This window comes from Sander lucioperca, chromosome 11 (assembly GCF_008315115.2).
Source record: "Sander lucioperca isolate FBNREF2018 chromosome 11, SLUC_FBN_1.2, whole genome shotgun sequence".
Lineage (NCBI taxonomy): Eukaryota > Metazoa > Chordata > Actinopteri > Perciformes > Percidae > Sander > Sander lucioperca.
In genome coordinates, this window is record NC_050183.1 from 36,174,368 (window position 1) to 36,194,623 (window position 20,256).

The 20,256-nt window shown below is 41.6% G+C and overlaps 1 protein-coding gene across 4 annotated transcripts in view; it reads right to left on the reverse strand.

The window, feature by feature from the left end:
- Window positions 1–20,256, reverse strand: part of si:ch73-63e15.2 (protein strawberry notch homolog 2) — a 76,581-nt gene that overhangs the window by 15,718 nt on the left and 40,607 nt on the right. For 3 of the 4 annotated variants that reach the window (XM_031318333.2, XM_031318336.2, XM_031318337.2), the window contains 11 exons: window positions 5,112–5,288; window positions 3,870–3,956; window positions 2,913–3,018; window positions 2,597–2,757; window positions 2,355–2,488; window positions 1,918–2,008; window positions 1,589–1,732; window positions 1,373–1,490; window positions 1,175–1,280; window positions 346–499; window positions 83–259 (listed from right to left, as the gene is read on the reverse strand). In XM_031318333.2, the coding sequence (XP_031174193.1) occupies window positions 83–259; window positions 346–499; window positions 1,175–1,280; window positions 1,373–1,490; window positions 1,589–1,732; window positions 1,918–2,008; window positions 2,355–2,488; window positions 2,597–2,757; window positions 2,913–3,018; window positions 3,870–3,956; window positions 5,112–5,288 (1,455 nt within the window). The remainder of the gene's footprint in view (window positions 1–82; window positions 260–345; window positions 500–1,174; window positions 1,281–1,372; window positions 1,491–1,588; window positions 1,733–1,917; window positions 2,009–2,354; window positions 2,489–2,596; window positions 2,758–2,912; window positions 3,019–3,869; window positions 3,957–5,111; window positions 5,289–20,256) is intronic. The other variant, XM_031318335.2, reaches the window with a different exon arrangement.

The window sequence follows — 20,256 nt, forward strand, 5'->3', positions numbered from 1 at the left end:
TTGGATCGTCCTGTGGATTATTTATAGTCCTCTAGATTATACATACTATATGACTCAGTGTTCAAGAGTGTGTTGTGCTGACCTTTCCAGCCTGCAGCTCTTTTTGGGCCAGCTCCACCAGGCAGCGGACCTTGGCAGCGATACAGAGGTATTTGAAGAAGCGCTGGTGAGACGACCAGAACTGCCCCCAGAGAGACTTCCTGCTGACCAGGCCCAGCTCATCGGCTGCACGCATGAACACCTGCAACGCCTCCGCCCACTGGACACAGATTCCAGATGTTTTTTTATCTCACACACCTTACCATAAGCATACACAAATATAATAGACACAGGCATGATGCTCACCAGTATGGCAGCTTTGTTATAGACCAGTTTGAAGTCATTGTCCAGCGCGATCTCTTCAATGCGGAAAGACACCCCTGAGAAGCTAAGCTGCCTGGCAATGTACATCCCGCTCACTTTCATGTCCATGGCAACAATCTCCATGGCACCGACACCTCTGTTTACAAAGAGCATATAAATTATTCAACATAACTCAATCACGGATCAACCAGCCATAGCCACAAACTGATTGTAAGGTATTTTCCCACATCTGTGGGGCAATACTAAAAAGTTAAATTGGAATTCTATTGAACTGGAAATGAGCACAACCTCCAACTTTCACTATGTTAATCAAAGACGTCATGCAGCACCTAAAACTGAAAAAACTTATATACATTGCGTGGTTCCGTTTTATAAAACTTGGCAACCCTTCATTGATATAGTAGAAGCTAGGCAATACATATCCCCTTGGCTCTTATGTTAACTCTTAGCTATGATAACTACCTGAGGTGGGATGTAAATAAGTATGTGGAGCAGCTTTGTACTCTGATTATTATCTAATCTGATTATCTTTTGTACAGGACCTGTTGTGTTCGTGTCTGTGTATGTAAATGTTTTTGTAAAACTATTTCTGTAATATTTTAGAGAATTTGTATGCAATAGGTTTGCCTTCTAAAATACCACTAAATAAAAATTTTTTTTAAATTGGAGTGTCTTGTCTTCTCCTAGTCTTGCCTTTATAAGATATTTTCCAGTAAGCAGAACGATTTGAAGATGCATATCCACATGATTGAAAGGCTCTCGGAAAACAGAACACTTTTGAGGGAATTCTGCAACATGTCACCCTACAAACCTCTTCTCGATGGCGTGCAGGAAGTCATCAAAGGCTCTGAAGGGCGTGCCCTCACCCCAGATCCCCAGGCGGCTCATATAGATCATGTTCTTTGGCTCAGAGGCACCTGGGGCAGAGATGGAAAAAAACAATATTGTAAAATCTTTGGTTGTAATGCATTACATGTACAAGTGTGTGTTTATTTGTGTGTCAGCCTACCTGTGGCACTGGCATACACCACTCTGGCCCGGGGCAGCTTGTTTTGCAGGTCAAGCACTGCCTTTCCCATCTTTGTAGATGTGGCATTCTTGGCTTTGTGGCATTCGTCAAAAATAATCTTTAATGGGGAAAAGTCAAGGGCAAACAACGCAGACATGGAACACTAATTTGTGTTAGAAAACTGTTGGATGTGAGGTTGTTTAAATGGAAGGATACAACTCCGTCAAAGTCTGGCTTGCACCAATCTATGATCTGTTTAATTCTCGTCCGGTGCTGCCCTCCTGCCTGGCTCTCTCCAATCAGCGCAGAGTAAGTCGCAAACAGGACTCCTTCTGAGGTAGCTGTGTCTCCATACTTAATCTACAATAACAAATCAAACATTCGAAAGAGGAGAGTATTCGTGAGATATGTATTAACATTTACAGAGCCACACTGTCGCCAAATATAGCTTGTCTCCTTTTCTGCAAGGATGCACATATAACTCAAACAGTTGCCAGGAACAACTCATTCTCTCAGCTTATCATGCTAATTCCACCTGGACTCACCTTGTTTAAGGCATGCACAGGAATATTCTGAGCATCTATGTCTTTGAGATCCCTCTCTGCATCAAATTTCAGGTCATTGGATATGCTGAACCTGAGGGCAGAAGCAGGAAAGTCAGTAATTTGAACGGCTTCTGCACCAACTAACTAACTGCATGCATCACACAATCATATAAATCAATTATTGAAAGCAGGGTTCAAAATAAACTTTTTCATCCATGGCTAGCGAATGTTCACATTTTACCAGCCACTAAATAGATTACCTTTTTTTTTTTTGGCTGGTGAGCGAAACACCCAGCCAATTGCATATTTTACCAGCATTTGGCTGCTAGATTGTGCTAATTTTGAACCCTAATTGAAACCCAGTGAAACTGTGGTAGTTACTTGGTGATGTTTTTGGCCCCTCTATGAGGTCTACCAGAGTTGTTTATCTCTCTTACCATAGTGATTTCTTCCTTCCCTTAAGGTAATTCTCCAGGATGATTCCTGCCACGGTGCGTCCCTTTCCGACCCCTGCCCCATCTCCAATCAGGAAGCCTGCCCTCTGGTTGTTCTGAAGGATAACCTCGTGTTGCTGAGGACGCACAAAGAGCAAATGCATGAACAAAGATGCCTGCATAATCAAACCATTAATCATTCATAGAAGCAAAATGAATAAGTGCATTATGTACTGTGTGTGTACCTGGCAGGCGTAGATGATGGCCTCTAGCTGCAGAGCTGACAGAAGGCCACGGTTAATAGTTGCCTCAGGGATAGACAAAGTGTATGTGATGTCAGGAGGAGGGACACTGGATAGCGTGTTGGTCTCCACCACTATGTCAGGATGAGAAATTCCTATAGTGGCTAAAGAGAGGAAAAAAACAAAACGACAGTTTAAAGAAGGGAAAGTTTTACAAACATGTTCATTGCAAAATGCACGAGTGTGTTGCCATATTAAGAAGTAAAATGTAGATGTAATAATCGGTAACTAGATGTTGACATTTTATCTAGTGACCTACATTTGGAAGGTCTGTACTCAGCATATGTGTCGACATGTCCCAGTTCCTCTGTCTCCTCTTCCTCAGCATCCTCTTCCTCCTCTGGGGCTGACTGGGTTCTCTGAGGCTGGGAACACCAAAGAGATTTCAATAATGTAATTCACATTAATAATAACAGCCACACTTGGGAGTTATGCTTCTTGTTCCAGCTTATGTGAAGACGAGTTAGAAAATACACTGTAGCTGAAAATGTCAAAGGCAGGTGAGTAGTAGTAGTTAGTAAAAGGTTAGCACAGCACATCTAGAGCTCCTTATCTGAGAATGTTAACCAGTGTAATGGTTAAAAAAAGAAAAAAAAAAGAAAGAAAAGAAAAACTTAAATTACCGGTGTATAAAACCAGCTGAAGCAGAATGTATAAGAGCTTCGCAACATGTTTACAACTGTAGAAAGAACAGTGCTTTACATATTCCGGCAAGTCAGATTAATGTTATCTGAGAAACTTGAAATGCAAAAGAGTCCCATTTTGACAGACACATTAATATTACACTGTCTCTTTTCTTTTGACATAGACTATTAAATGAGGCAATGCAGTATATTGTATAAGATCTGTTCTCTATGCAATGTGCATTTGCTGAATGTACAATACATGCAACATGCAGCAATGTTTTCATCATCTGTGGTAATAGAGATGCCAAAGAAGGAGCAACCATTACAATTTTACTTATCACATGTTACTACCTTCATGTACTGCACTGTCAAAATGCGGCCCTCAGTCTTAGATTAGTGGCATGTTATGTTGCTATGTAAAACAATTAAGCCTTATATTGTGTTGCAAACACACAAGGCAATAACAGCTGCACATTAGACATATAACATACACTGAATATCTGTGTATTACTGACAACTGCCATTAGGCTCATCTAGTTAGAGAGTTTGGTTTCATTTTAACATCAGATTGGAGAGGTTGGTGTGGCTACCTGGAATCCTCCTAAAGGTGGGGTGCTGATAATAGCAGTAATATCATCCAAACTGGCCAAGCCATGAAACCTGCTGGTGCCATTCAGCTGTCAACAAAACATAAAATGAAGAAATACAAAAACAAATGAAAACAGTGGCAATGCACAAGAAAAGAGTAACAGACAAAACATGATACATCACTGTATGTGTGTGTTGTGTATACATGAATGTGTATGAGAGCGTGTGGGCACTTCATGGATGTCTGATGGAGCAGCACTCAACAAAATGCAATTTGTTGTCTGGCGGTGACAACAACAACAAAAGGCAGATAAAGCCGTGAGTGTCTGGGCAACATAATGGATGAAATGATGGCAGAATGAAAAGGAAAACACAAAAGGCTTTCAGAAGGCAGGAGAAATAAATGTACTCTGATTCATATCAACAAGATATCCTTGGACCCATCTAATTCAAAGTGGACTCAACGACAATGCGAGCAGGGATAGAGGATTAACACTCAAGAACAAAGTTGCTCTTCTCAGACCAACTTGGAGACCATGTAATACTACACTTCAATGAGTTTCTTTAAAGGGACAGTTCAACAAAAACAAAGATTATTGTTTATCTCATAGAAAGAGTGATACCTGCATAAAAGCCAAATAAAGACTTATTGGTATTGTGGTGTCAGTAAATCATTATTTATCTAATGGTTAAAACAAGGTTATTTGAGGATGCAGAGCAGTAGCCTTGGTTGAAACATTCAGTAACTGATCATGGCAAGTCATTGTTACTTCCAAAGGAGATAATTGATACAAATTGGCTTAAATCCATTACACAATAAATGGGTGGCTAAAAAAGGTGAAAATCTCTTGTTAAGCCATGGTACCACATGACTGCCCTGCCCTTTGTACTATCAAATTAAATAATTAAAAAAATTGTTTTCCCGTGTGTAGATTGCAGTGAAGCCTGGGTTAAAACAGAGTTGTAGCGTGGATGGTGTTGCCGTGTTCTGTATTTTCAGAAGAATTAACACTAACCCTACACCATGACAGTCCCATCAGAGTGATAGGTGGCAGAGAGCCAGAACAGCAGTAATGTTTTACAGAGCAAGAGGGACAATCTGACCCTTGCTTGCTAGTGCAAGACATGTGTGTGCACGGATTTAAACAAGTATGCATTACATAATAGTTGTAAGATGAACTATTTGTGTGGTAATCAGTGTGTGTGTGTGTGTGTGTGTGTGTGTGTGTGTGTGTGTTACTGACCTCTAACTGGCTCTGTGCTGGTGCGGTGGTGGTACTAGTGTTGATGTCCCAGAGGGTGGGCACTGTGTTCAGGTTGTCTGGGCTGATGAAAGGCTGGGCATCAGCATACTCCGACAGGGAGTCAGCCGGAGAGGAGAACAGAGAGTTTGTGGAGAGGTCATCAATGCAGGACAGGTCCTGAAGGCAGAGAAAAAGAGGAGGTGTTAAGTTCAACCACTGGTGTATGGCAACATTACGGGCAGAGCAGCGAGTCACACTGATTTTCTACAGCTTAAAATGAGTTTAGTAAAAGTGACATGTAGATTCCCAAATCAAAACCAGTGTATGCAACCACAGCTAGACATAGTCTTTCGAAATACTCCCTTTACCATCAAGCTTCATGGTAAAATAAAGGAGAACTATACATCCTTATTATATATGCTATTGCAGACACAACACACAGGTTGTGCAGCAGAGGAATAATGTGTATACCTAAGAAAGAAAAACGTTATATGGATGGGAGTGAACCACAGACAATAAAGGTGGCCCATTCATTCTGGATTTCAGCCAATACTACACTCTTTTGGGAGTAACACAAGTAGTCTAAATAAAATCTAATCACACACAGATGTGTGAGAGTGAGCACGTAAAATATAAAGCGAGGGGCAGGCATAATGAGAGTGCTTGTGTCCGTGTGTGTCATTTCAGCTATGGCTGCCTTCCAGTCGCCCCTCTATTCAAATCTTTTCCAAGCCATTAGCATGCTATGTTCTTTAACTAGACTCACCCCTGGGCCCCCTGAGACTTATAAACATGGATGTGGGGAGATAGGGATAGATGGATGGGGAGGGAGGAGAGAACATGGTAGGTAGACAACGACAAGCTGAACAGAGGAGATGGGAGTATGAATCTCCATTTTGATGTTTGTGTTTGCCAGAGTGTAGTCTGAAATGTGTGTGACTGTTTTATACTCTGTGGGCCATGTGTGGAAGTTCCCACACCCCCATGTTCCAACTTCCCCCTCCAGAGGCCATGAAGCAGCCTTGAATACTACCAGACTATAATACTACACTGTCACATTTTTAAGGGATAGTTCCACGTTTTGGGAAACATTCTTATTCACTTAGATGAGATGATTGATACCACTCTCATTTCTGTGCTGTATAGACATAAGTAGTATATATAGGTGCTTTCCGACCGGATAGTACTTGTACTTTTTAGAGGAAAAGTACACTTCTAAGCAGTTCTAAGAACTACTCTCCCCCAAAATCTTTTTTCCATTTGCATTCCCACTGGCCAAGTGGCCATAGGGACTGGTAGGAGGGGTAAGGGAGTGACGCAAGCACGGCAACGGTCTTTATAGCATCGTCACTAGACCTTAGCGCCACATACAACAACAACAAAGCAGCATTCCGTCCATTCTCGTAGTAATTCACGTAATGTATTGCTCAACACAGACGGGGCTTTATTATACTCGGAACAGACCCCGCCTCTGCCTGCTGCGCTGTGGACGTGTGTATGCGTGTGTGCGTGTGTGTGTGACTGACTGTGTGCGCGTGTGTGACGGCCAGCGAGCCGCAGGACACGCTTGTGGAGTTTAACTCCGAAAAGACAGTTAACCACAGGTTCCCGTTAATCTTATGATGGACATGTGTTGTGATATTTAAACAAACGATCCGTCAACGGCAAAATAAAAGCCTCTTATTTACAAGAGCGGTCTGAGAGACCACCAGCTTACAGCGAGGTGTCTGAGCATGACTGGCCGAGCGACTAGCTAGAGGCCGGGGCAGGCGCTTGCTGGCTGTCGCCTCACTTCATGGAGGTTCTCAACTCCGAACACTTTGTAGCAAATTGTCAATTCGGCAACAATTCGCGCAAGACTGCCTATATTCCAAATCTAAACAGTTAATTTCTCGCCTACCACGCTGTCAGAAGTGAATTTAATGATGAATAAGATGGTGATAATTGTTAAAAATGTCCCGTTGTTGGTTGTTGCTCTGTCTGCAAGTTCCGAGTTGGCAGTGGGCGTGACTGGGAAGTTCGACCAATCAAGTACACCTAGGAAAAGGGAAAAGGGAAAAGACCCTGCTCTTAAGTAGGAGCTAAAAAAGTACGCTACTGTGGCCAGAGGAACTTAAAAATCCCAAAATGTTTATTGACGGAACATGACGAATAAAGTGTTCTAGGAACGTTTAGTTCTAAGAACTGCAAAAGTCCCTCCGGTCGGAAAGCCCCTTATAATTCTACCACCAGCAGCCGGCTAAGTTTGCTTAGCACAATTGCCAGGTTTTTTTGTAAGCATTAAAGAAACAAAAAACATATTTATAAGTACATTTTAAAAAGTACTGGCAGGCACATTTTGTTACCTTTAGACTAGGCTAGGCTAGGCTAGCTGCTTCCCTGTTTCTAGTGTTTGAGCTAACTTAGCTGTCATATTTAGTATCCAGATATGTGAGTTGTATCAATCTTTTCATCCAACTCCCGGCAGGAGTGAGAATACGCCTATTTCACACAATGTTGAACTTTTCCTCTAAGGCCTGGTTGTCTGTGCTGTAAACATTGTTAATATTTATACAGTGAGTTTACACATCTCTGTAACTGTCCTGCATTTAAACATGGTTTTCTTACAGCACCTCCACAGTGACACTTTTTCAGATAAAAATACTGTACAGCACAAGACGTAATGAGTTGGGTTGAAGCACAACTATGTTATTATGACTGAAGAGGACTAATAAGCAAAGGAAAAGTCTAAGCTGTGAGAACCCAAAGTAAAAACTGTCCTGAAACAGATATGATAAGTTGTGATGATGCCTCAATCTCAACAATATAAGCTGCTACTGATTAACCCTATGAAGCTGTGCTGACATCTGTCACAGCTGCCTGTTAGCCATTACTCACAGTTCAGCTGAAAAGGTTTCACAGGCAGACAAGACAAGACGTAGGGCTCTTAGTGTAACATGACTAAACAGCAGGCATACAAACACAGGCCCACCCTTTACAGATACATGTGTATATTTTTGCCCTCTGACATTAGAGAAACAACTCGCTGACCGAAACGCATGGATGTTTGTGTATTGGAAAGAGCTTTTTCAAGGGTACATACAGCACTCAGCTTATCAGCGTTTGCTAGGAGCTCTATGAGTATGCCTTTCTCTGCAACTCTCTCACTCTTTCCTTTTCTCCCTGTGTGTGTGTGTGTGTGTGTGTGTGTGTGTGTGTGTGTGTGTGTGTAACAGACAGCTGAGTGGAACAACCACGTTTTCTAGGGTGCCAGAAGTGTAGATGTAGAATGTAGAAAGGGTCTCTGTAAAATATCACTACCACTCCCACATAACCTGTCGCTTTCTACCACGTTTCCTTTCTCCATTTTCTTTGATTATCCTATCAGCTGTGTGTCTTCCTATCCAATCCTAGTCTGTCTCACAGAATGCTCTCCTTCCTCCTTTTTTGGCTCTACTGGCTGAGGATAGATGAGTAAACAGGCTTGGAAAAGGGATATTGTGTCACCAGAGGCATCATTTCACAGAAGCAAAATTGGGGAAAACACACAGATGAGCACATAGTCACAGTATTTTACCATGGAAATTATTTTTTTTCCTTGCAGCAGAGTACATCACAAACAACTGATGAAAAAGGTTAGTAGAATAAAGAGTAGTTGAGTTTTGTTGCAAACATTGATTTAATGAAAAAAAAAAAAAAACTAGAAAACTACTTAATCAGATTTAATGAAAATACAGCTTAACTTGGGTTACAATTAAAGATATGAGCTGTCACAATAGCTTTGGTTCTAAAAAATAGTTATGAAACCCTTAATCAGTCCTTCCAGAAAAATGCGGAGATGAAATTGCGGGAACTTGCAAAAACTGCAGTTTCATTATGGCTTCATCGCGGGGTTTGCAGCTTTTCGATGATGTTCACGTCGCGTAATTACGTCACTTCATAACGTTCCCATGGCAACAGGGGAAAATGGCTGCTCGTGTGAAGTAAACGCAACATTTTTAAACTTTCTGCTAAGATATATGTGACTTTTTTGCAACGCAAATGCGGGGATTATGAAATCATGCAAGCCCCGCATATTTTGCGTGGAAATCGGCAATTTATGCGGCGTTTTTGAAAGAATGCGTAATGCATAAATATGCGGACTTTGGCTGATTATGCATTGAATTATGCGATCGCATAATCACGTTTTTCTGGAGGGACTGCTTAATGATTCCAATATGCTGCATTACACTGGATTAATTCAAGCTCAAACTAAAACTAGTCCTATATCAATTTATTCTGAAAATATGTGATTTGCATTTGGACCTGCAGGTCTATGTTACATTACGACGTGACTTCTGTTTTCCACATCATTTAAATTCATGTAACAGAGCATACTGTGCTGATGCAGTGTTGTTATCAAGGAGACCGACAGTCCTGATACAGGGAATCACAGAAAACTGCAGCAGGTTGGTTGGTGCTAACCAAGCCACGGCCGACCTCAGTACCATGCTAATCGAGTTGTTAAGCAGAGCGTAACAGAGGCAGCAGTGTTTGTCCCCCGGCAGGCCTGTACCCAGGGCTAGTTCATCTACTGTTCCTAAGACGGGGCCCTGCCGAGCAGAGATAAGGATTGAATTCCAACTGCTCTGATGGTAATCTGGCTCCCTCCATAGCACACAGCCACACAACCGTATAACTACTAATCCTGCCTCGCTCTCTCTTGCTCTTTTTCTCTGCTGTGCAATAAAAATAATGTCTTAATGTGTGTGTTTTTTTCAAAATTGTTTTCAGGGAATTAAATCTGCTTCAAATCTTTGTTATTTCTGAGAATAGTTAGAAAAACAAATCTGTGTGCATATGTGTGTACACATACACAGAAGAACATGTGAAAGCCCATGTGCACGTCATTTGTCCACCCTCCTGTTTGCCTTTTAAATTGTTCCCACTTCAATTTCTCCTCTGCTATGAATGCTAAAGCCAACAGCATATCATCTTCTTATCCCACCCAGTAAAGTTGAAACCAACAAATACTGGCATCCTTCTGACCACTAGTCTACAAAATGGTTCAATGTAAACATCCTTGTATTCAAATGGACTTACAGTGAGTAGCTCTGTATAAAGGCTTAACACATGTGCATGCACTGGTCTTCACATCTTGTAACCACAGAAGCAGTAACTTGTATTTGAGGGTCTGGGTCATGACAGCAGCAACAAGCCTCTCGAGTGCAGAGCTGCAGAGTTACTTGATGGCTGTGGTTGAAAGTGGTGGATATCAGCTCTAATGAGTAGAACTGGAAAAATACACTTCTAAACACAAAACCCCCACGAACACCTTGGCTTCATCATCTGTTATAGTTGGTTGAGTGTTGAGTAATCTGAAACAAATAACCCCCTCCTTAAAAAAAGAAAAAGAAAACAGTGAATCCATGACCATGAGAGGTAACTGCTACAAAGTACCTTCAGGCTAAAATAATTATTAGCAATTACCAAACAGTGAAAAGGCATTTATCTGAGCTACTCGTGCAGCTTCAACAATGGCTTTGGGAGAAGTAAGTAACAGCCGCTCCTGATATAATGACTACAATGACACTGGATAGGACACCTATGATAAGCTCAGGCACTGCCATACCATACAAGAAAATCTAACAGCCCTATCTTTTTGTTAGCTTTATAAAAAAAAAAAAAAATCCATGGACTGTGTACCTCTCTTTGTTTGTAAATGTTTCTCCTTACTATTAAAGAAAAAACGGTTTCTAATCACAAATACCATCAACGATAGGTGTGTATCATGACAAAGACTGCTTGGGTTAAAATATATGTATGGCTCATCAGATAGGAACATTTTTTTAAGCACATGTCCTTATAATAATATGTTTAGAAAAAGCAGCTTATGTTTCCTAATAAGCTCCGTTATGTTACAATCATAGCCTCTGAAATCAAATGAAGAATAGTTGTCTACACTCGGATGTGATGCGACTGTACCCTTTTTCCTCTAAAAGTTTGGTAAAACCCTCTGCATTGTAGTTATTGTCACTGCTAACACCAGTGTTATCCAGGGGAATATATGGACATCCACATGCCTCCTGTGAAACACATGGTGTTGCCAGCTGCTCCTTCTCACCAGACGTTTCTTTAGCATGTTGTAAACGTCGACAACTGTTGACATGTCAACATGTTGTCGCTGTTGCAACGACAGGGACATGATTCCTTCCTGACTTTCCACGTGTAAAGACCCTTCAATTATTTTTAATGCAGTTCATGACAAAGCCAAAGGCTGACAATGAACCAACTAAAAACAGAAATGACTTTTCCTGCCTTAGTTTACGTTACTGCTACATATTAGAGGCTAATGTTTTTTCCCCTGCTATCAAAAAGCAAGTGTCAGTTAAGCAGTACTGTATATAGTCCTTGGCCACATCCTGTAAACTCAATAACCTGCCTCAGCGCAAGGCCAGGCTAAAGCCCCAGGCAGGCAGGCAGGCCATGCCCTGGGCTTTCCCCTCCTACACACTGCCAGCTTTTCCAAGGCCAGGAAACAAGTCACCCTGTCCTCCCACTTACGCCACACACCCACATGTATAAAAACACACCTCAAATGACCTTATTGTCGCACACATACATTTCTATCATATTTTACTTACTGTATTTTCTCCCAGTCTTTTTTTTTTTAAAGATACATTTTTTATTGGTTTTATATTTTTAAACATACAGAACAGACAAACACAACTGAACAAGAACAACAACCCTCTCCCACCCCCCACCCTCTGCAGTCTCGAGGAAAACAAAAACAAACAAACAAACAAACAAAAGCAGAAATCACACCTTGCCTAGTCACGCTCCTCTGATTCTTGTGAGTCTGAGGTCATTAGGATGCTGCTCATTAGGTGCTGCTGTGTTTTTCCATAGGTCTATAGTTGATGATTTGGCTTTGTTAATCCTTAATCCTCAAGCATAACTATGTCTAGAAAATACACAAACCACTGTTTTATACAAAGCGTGTGTGGGGTGGGATGAGCTATTATTTTCTTGGTCGCAGTTGAGCCAGCTAGCCAAATTTTCTTCCGTCTCCCAAGCAGATGTAATTTAGAGTCATCATTAAGTAACAAAACAATCGGGTCAGTAGGAACTCGACATCCTATCACATCAGATATTATCGATGTTTTATTCCAGAACTCATGCACCTGTTCACACTGCCAGACCATGTGCAAGAAGGTCCAGTTTGTTCAGGTTGGCAGAACGTGCAATAGGGAGTAGGAATGACTTTAGAGACGTATCTCTTCTGAGGCGTCCTATGGCATATGCTGAAGTGGATCTGCTGGTGATTTGGGTTCTTGGAACAGTGGGAAATGTTGTCCCAAACTGTCTCCCACTTAATTACGTTCCCCTCCGAGCTCAGCTCTTGCTCCCATTTCTTTACTATTGGGAGTTCTCCTACGGATACTTGCATCAGTCCAGCATAAATCCTGGACACTAATCGTCTCACAGGAAAATCAACAAGCCATTTAATGATTGGGTGCATCTCAAGACTGTTCCCCCATGGTACTCCATAACATTTTAGGGCTGATCTTAAGCGAAGATAAAGGAAGAAGGATGTCCTAGGGACCTTAAAGCTAGCTCTCAGGTCTTCAAAACTGAATAATTGGTCTAGAGTATAAATACCTCTGTCACTCTACTGGTTATAAACAAAAGGTTTGTTACCAGACATTAAGTGTATGTTGTGCCAAATTGGGGTGTTCAAATGCCACTTATTGGTGTAGCATAGTTGCTCCTCCACCTGTTAAAAGTTGGTCAACATGCTGGCGATAATAGGGCCATAGGGTAGCATACACCCCCCTGGACACACACCTGCAGTGAGGTTCCGCTCCACCTCTCTCCATGGAACTGTAGATGAGGGGTCCATCCACACTCTGAGGGCCCGTAGCTGAAAGGCTCTGTGGTACACTTCAAGGTTGGGGAGGGCCAGGCATCCCGTGTTTGTGGTACATTGCAGGGTAGAGTATTTTAGCTTAGGTTGTTCACCATTCCAAATATACTGCCGAATTACGGCATCAAGTTTCCTCCAGAAAGTTATTGGTGTGGGTAAGGGGATCATTGTACTTAAGAAATTCACATGAGGAACCATGTTCATTTTAACAACAGCAATCCTGGACCGTAGTGATGCCGGCAGCGCAGACCAACCGGCCAGATCCCTCTGAACACTACTTAGTATAGTTTCATAGTTGTCCTGGACAACTCGCTGTAGTGATGCGTGAATACGGTGTATGGGTCGCTACCGTATCACCAATAGCCGATGTCATCTGTCCGTCGCTCAACAGAAGAAGATCAGATCCATTCCAATTGACTTTATAGCCAGAGATTGAGCCAAATTCAGGATTCATTAAAGATCCCAAGGATTTTTGGAACAGAGTCCTCAAGGTCAGATATGTACAGCAAAATATCATCTGCAAATAACGACACTGAGCTGCTACTGGATTCAATCTGGACATTACATATTCTATCTCGCCCCATGGCCTGGGCCAACGGTTCAAGAGAGATCGCAAATAGCATGGGAGATAGCGGGCATCCCTGTCTCGAGCCCCGCGCGATGGGGAATGGCTGTGAATGCAGGCCATTGGTTGAGACTATGGCCGTGGGACTCGCATACAAAGCACATACCATGTCAATGAACCTGGCTCCCAAACCAAGCCTCTCCGTTACTTGCCACAAGTAGTTCCACTCTAGGCGGTCAAAAGCCCCCTCCGTGTCCAGTGATAAAACCGCTGCCGTTGTTGGAAGGTTTTTGGCTTCTTCTATTACATGGAGCAATCTGCATATATTGTCTGCAGCTTGACGCTTTAGTATATACCCTGATTGGTCGGGGTGGACTAGCTTATTAACGAAGCGTTCCAGGCGCAGTGCCAAGACTTTGGAATAAAGCTTAATATCAGTCCCAATGAGGCTGATGGGCCTGTAGTTCGAGCACTACGTAGGATCTTTGCCCTTTTTGTGTATGACCGAAATTAGTGCAGTGTTGGTTTGTTGATGAAAAGTGCCCCTCTCTATGGTCGAGGTCAAAGTCCATAAAATGATAGGTCCTAGTGTGTCAAAGTACTGTAGTAAAGGTTCTGATGGAATTCCATCCAACCCCAGTGTTCTCCCCTTCCCAGCTGTTTTCAACGCTGACCAGAGTTCCTCCAACGCAATAGGTTGACCCAGTTCCTCTGCCTCCTCTGGGCCGAGAAGAGGCAGGTTTAGCTCTTTCAGGAACTTTTGGCACTGTGTCGGATCCGGATTGCAGGAGGATTCATACAACTTTGAATAAAAGGATTGGAAAGTGGCAGTGATATCTTTAGCATTCGTTGAGATGCCTCGGTCCGTGCTGATGCTGCCGACAGCAGCCCCGGACTCACTCCGTTCCAATTTCAGAGCTAGCAATTTGCTTGGTTTACAACCATTAAAATAGTAATTTTGCCTCACTCTGTGCCCATGAACTCAGCTCCCCTTCCTAACAAATCATTTAGCTCTGCTCGACTGAAACACTTGACGTTTCTGGCCGAATCACAACAGAAAAAGGCTAAACAGTTTTTCATTTACGCACTTGTATCGTGACTCGCTTCTCATCCGAGACTTCTACCAGCTTGATGTGGGCGTCATTGTATTCTCTAGGGTCTAAGGTTTCCATAGATACCTTGTTTGAGCCAATACATTCAGTTTTGCCTGTGATAGGCCTATGGGAACCCGATGATCCCTCTGACACGATGTCAGCCCCACGTGCACTCGATCGACATTTGCTCGGACCAGTTAGATTTAAATGCTACAAGACCCCTTTTTAGCCAATGAGCAGACAATTCAATAGACACCAAACTTGACACTGAAATTTTAACCCTGTGATGGCTGTAGCTGTGTCAAAGCAAAAACAGGGCCTCCTATAAGCATATCACACCCTGTGCAATTTATAATTACTTATTTCTATATATTTATGTATATAGTTATTTCAAGTATGTGTGTGATTGATGTGGGTGTGTTTGTGTATTTGAGAAGTGTTTTATTTTGTACTTTATTGGCTTTTTTCTTTGCACTTTTCAAATTGAAAAGATGGACGGAAATAAAAAACCTCCATTCTAGCCTCTGTAACTCTGTGTCAGTAAGGCCTAGAATCACCCCCAGGGTTTCCTTTCCAATGATGTCAGGCACACCCCTGAGTGTCAAAGTATATGGGAGCTGTACCACTTTTAATTTGGGTATGACGTTTAGACCAAAAAGCATGGAATTTCAAGCGCTTCTTAAGAGGTTAAACTCCATCCCCCTTGTTTCCCATCCCTGTCACCTTTTCTGTTTGGCCTTTCAGCCTCTCACTGTGTGTTTATCCTAGCTTTGTTTTTCCCACAGAATTCTGCAGCAGGAAGAGGATCTATTTAACCCAACACTTACTTTTCACTGATATTAATATTAGAGGTGTTGAATTAATAAAATAATCGATGCATCGAATCGTGGACATGGACGATGCTGCATCAATTATCGGCCGGGCCATAATCGATTATTTCTGTTTACAATTTAATGTAGGCCTAACAACATTTCAGTTTACATATTCTGTTATGTTTTGCACATTCAGGAAGTGCCATGTGCTCAGTGCTGTAGTTTTATGTATCCAATTTAATTAGTATTAGAGCACTGCAGAATGTTTTGTTTTTGAAGCTTGAAAAGCTATGAATTAAATATCCTATATGGCTTTAATAGTAAAAATGTATTTGACGCATCGTGATGCATCAAAATATCGAATCGAAGACATGATAATCGTAATCGAATCGGGAGATCATTGAAGATTCACACCTCTAATATGCATGTAGCTCAACATCCTTTTTGGGAGATATTATCACTGGCTATAAATGCTGATAAAATGCCATGTATCTTGTTTGTAATGTAGGTAGTGCAAAATGACGCTGTTACCTGGCATAACCCTGTCAACAAGAGAAGCAGTTGCACTGAAAGCTACGGTCTTACCTTTCAATTTCAGTGGTGTGTCTATGTGGAAAGGGTGGTGGGACCGAGAGTTACTAAACCACCCATCCCACACTTATCATCAGCTGACTAAAACAACCCCCAACCCAGGCTCTCCCCTCTGTGGTCAGCTGTTGACCTTGTCCATACATTCAACAGAACCTGATTGATGGCCTGTGTGTGTGTGTGTGTGTGTGTGTGTGTGTGTGTGTGTGTGTGTGTGTGTGTGTGTGTGTGTGTGTGTGTGTGTCTTTTCAAGTAGTGGGTCTGTAGCATGGAACTAAAAAGCCATCACTGGTGTCTCTCTTTCTGTCTGGATTATGTTATGCCAAGCTGTCTGCTTGTCTTACATCCCTGACATATCTGTTGAGCCGTGACTTTAATAGCACAGCTCTAAGCTTTTCCTTTTCCTTGACCTTCTCACAGACTTGAAGCAAACGCTGAATTTATGAGAAGAACTGAGAAGACCGGCAGCAGTTAGAGCTCTTCTGAATTCAATATAAAATTGATTTGCTGTGGTGCGTAATAGTTAAGCACACCAAGTGTTTTGTGGACAGTAAAAGCGATCTTTGGATACCAAAATGACTCTAGAAGACGTGCAGACATAAATCAGCTTATCCTGTCACAGAGCTTTGATCAAGGAGCCAATTTGTCAAAAAGCCGTTGTATTTTTACGAGTATGTGCATGGAAGGTTTTACATCTTGTTTCGGACACTTTAGTCACACAACCTCCAGCCAAAACTACATTCAAACACTTTTGAAAGTCCTTCACAGACAACTAAAAGTCTCAGGTCTAGAGAAGTGCTCACTAGTCTCCATTGACATCATTCAAAGAGCTTCACTTAGGACCCCCGCCAAGCCAAAACTGATGTTAAAAGGCCTCTGACAATATTATTATTCTTTTTTTTTTTTTATTTATTTATTTTTTTTAAGATTTTCTTTTGGGCTTTTCCGCCTTTAATGGACAGGACAGTGAGAAAGGGGAGAGAGAGGGGAAAGACATGCAGGAAATCGTCACAGGTCGGACTCGAACCAAGGGGCTCTGCGTCGAGGAATAAACCTCTAAATATATGTCCGCCTGCTCTACCCACTGACCCAACCCGGCCACTGACAATATTATTTAATCAGTGTTTTCTATTGAAATCATAATGCATTTGTTCCTAGACTCTTCTTGACAGCTGAAATTAAATTTGCAAATGTTATTTTAAAAGGGATGGTCTGAGAAATAATAAGAGGGATAATCAATTTTCATTGTATTTACATTTTTATAATTATGGGGTCAAAAGAAAATGATTGTATCATCTTTGTCTATCCCACAGACAGTCAAGTCTAGCATATCCCTGATTAACTATTCAAGGCCAATCAAAGCGACATAGCCAGTCAAACAACCTCCTGACAGGCAAGCCTTCATGTCGTGCCAAGTCTGAGTAAAGCAAGAAAGCAAGCCAGGTACTGCTTGATGCTTACAAGTCTCCTGGAATTTTCCAGTGTTTTCATACATTCTGGAAAATAAAAGGATGTCATGTCAAGTGTCCCAGCTAGCAGCCAAATGTCAATCTGGTTCAAATAACTGTTCTGCTAGTTGTGTATGTAGGAGAGCCTGAAACTTAAGCTGACTAATAGAAACTAACAAGGCTCTACGATCCTCATGGTACTGCCAGCAAATAAATCTTCGTGGCAAATACAGATTCTCTACCAAAGGACAAGCAGAGTTAAACAAGTGCAAAGTAGGACAAGTTTAGAAAATAATAAGATAACAGAGGAAAGAGCCAGAAATAGAGAGAGAAGCAGTGACAAAGATTTCATCAACCATCTGGGATGGTGCCTAGAGGAAGTTACGCACAGAAAGGTGCCATGAGGATGTGATGGCGTGCACAGTGGCATGACTCAGTAGTTTATCTCTGTGTCTTGAACTGAAATAAAGACTAACTGTAACTAACTAAGAAATTATATGAAAAAATATGGTGGGCATCTGAAAAGGATGTGTGATTGTGAAATTAAGAGAACATAAGAAAACAAGGAACACGAAAAATGACTCACACAGCTTCAAATGATGTGTGTGGGTATTTGTGTTTATGTGTGATAACTAAATGCGTGTGTGAGCCTGCGTCCTCAGTGCTGAAAAAAAGTGGATGTGAGGGGAGTGTTGACACAAGATGACGTCTCAATTATGGAGAAATTTCAACATATCGCGCGCGCGCGCACACACACACACACACACACACACACACACACACACACACACACACACACACACACACACACACACACACCACTTGCAACAGGGGCAAACGCTGTCATTTGTTACAGTCACATGCAAAATGGCCTGGAGAATAACTGAAAAAGGGTATTAAAAATCTGAGCGAAACAATGTGACCGTGTCAATTGAACTTTAAAGAACACTAGTTGCATACAGTTAAGAAGAAGATTATATTATCTATAGAGGAAAAAAACACCTGTGCTAGCTCATGCTCTAATAGGGACCTGTCAAGAGACTCGAGTACATTATCACATGTTGATATCTGTGTGTAAATTGGTATTATACAGTACAGCCTAAACTGAAATTTAAAGTGATGGTTCTCAGTGTCAAGTCTGAAATTAATTAGTGTTACAATATCTTATTTTTACTTGCCAATACTAGAGGTCCACACGATTTGCAGTTGTATGAAACATATGAAGAGTATATTCACAGGGTCTTGTATTAACTCAAATAACCTTTCTCTCTTTTGTCTTGTGTGCATCACACACATACACTTTCAGACACATGCGGTGAGTGAACTACTATCATGCTGGTGGACTTGTTGCCAGTAAGTTGCTGAAGTTGGTTGTGCTTACAGGGGGGGATTTACTCTCTTACAACCATGGGCAGAGTAACTGGGACACCAGCCACTTTAACTATTAACTATTACGACAAGTCGACTAAACTTTCACATCATGACAGTTGCGTGATGGCTGACAGATAAACTTAAAAAGGTTTTTATCCTGATATTATGTGAACCATCTCAAGTTAAAAGTACCCTCTAAAAACATTTACAACCAATGTTTACTGCATGTGTTTCACACTTTGGGGGAAAAAGGGAATGTGCTTCAACATCAATTCAATCCGGTAAGAGACACAGTGGCCCAAAACTATTTCCATCACACACACACGTCAAAAATACTGTATTAGTGTGACATCCCACCAAGAAGGCAAAAGAGATCAACAACTAAACAATAATTTATGCTCTACAGAAGACTTGACTTTGGAGGGCGGAGAGAGAGGAGAATGACATGCAACAAAGGTCGCTGGCCGAAATCTAACTGGGGACCTTGCGATTACATGGTACACATCTTAACCGTTCAGCTACAGGATGATAATTCATGTAGGTGACAAAGTTTGAAATTTCAAAACATACCCATCTGATTATCTTTTTAAATTCCAAACTCAAGTCAAAGGGAAATAAGGACAACAATAAGGCATTAAGCTCTGCTATTATTAAAGGCAACCACTGATGCGTACAACCTAAAATCTTTGTTAACATGTGTTTGTGGTAAACCTGTAATGTGAAATCTTCGTCCTACTGCAGCGGTTGTCCTGTTTCTGAATACTGTCAGACCTGACATATTTAAGGAATCTTGTATCCCGCAAGAATTGTTTTAACGTCCAGCAATAATTAGCTTAGCTAGAATACAACCCCGTTGTCTTTTCACCAGCACCACCCTGGGTTATTCCACTGTTGCGGTTTTAATTGGCACTGATGCGTGAGACATTTAACACAATGCTCCCGAAATAGATTTAATTATTGCTAACGAAGTAAGATATTGGTAAAAACGACATGCAAGATAAGCAAGGCAGCAACCTTTAATTTGTCTCTACAGCATAAAAACTGCATTCCTGGCATTCATGCTGTATTTTCTTGCTCCCTTGTTCTCTTTACCATTCATCATCAGGCCACCCCCCATGCTCTCACTCATCCTCACTATCACTGTTTATTCACTTCCCGTAAGCTGCACACCTAGGTCATGTTTGAGGTTTAACGTAATACCAGGAAACTGACAACATGTGCCCATCAAGAGGCTGCCGTGCTGCACCCCTGGCCTTAGAGTATAGGATCACAATTTTTTTTTATTGATTTTTAGTCTGGTTTAAAGCAATAGTGAGGACATTTGCAGTAAAAAAAGACCCACTGACGGCTGAAGCCTCGGATTAACTTCATATAAATGTTGG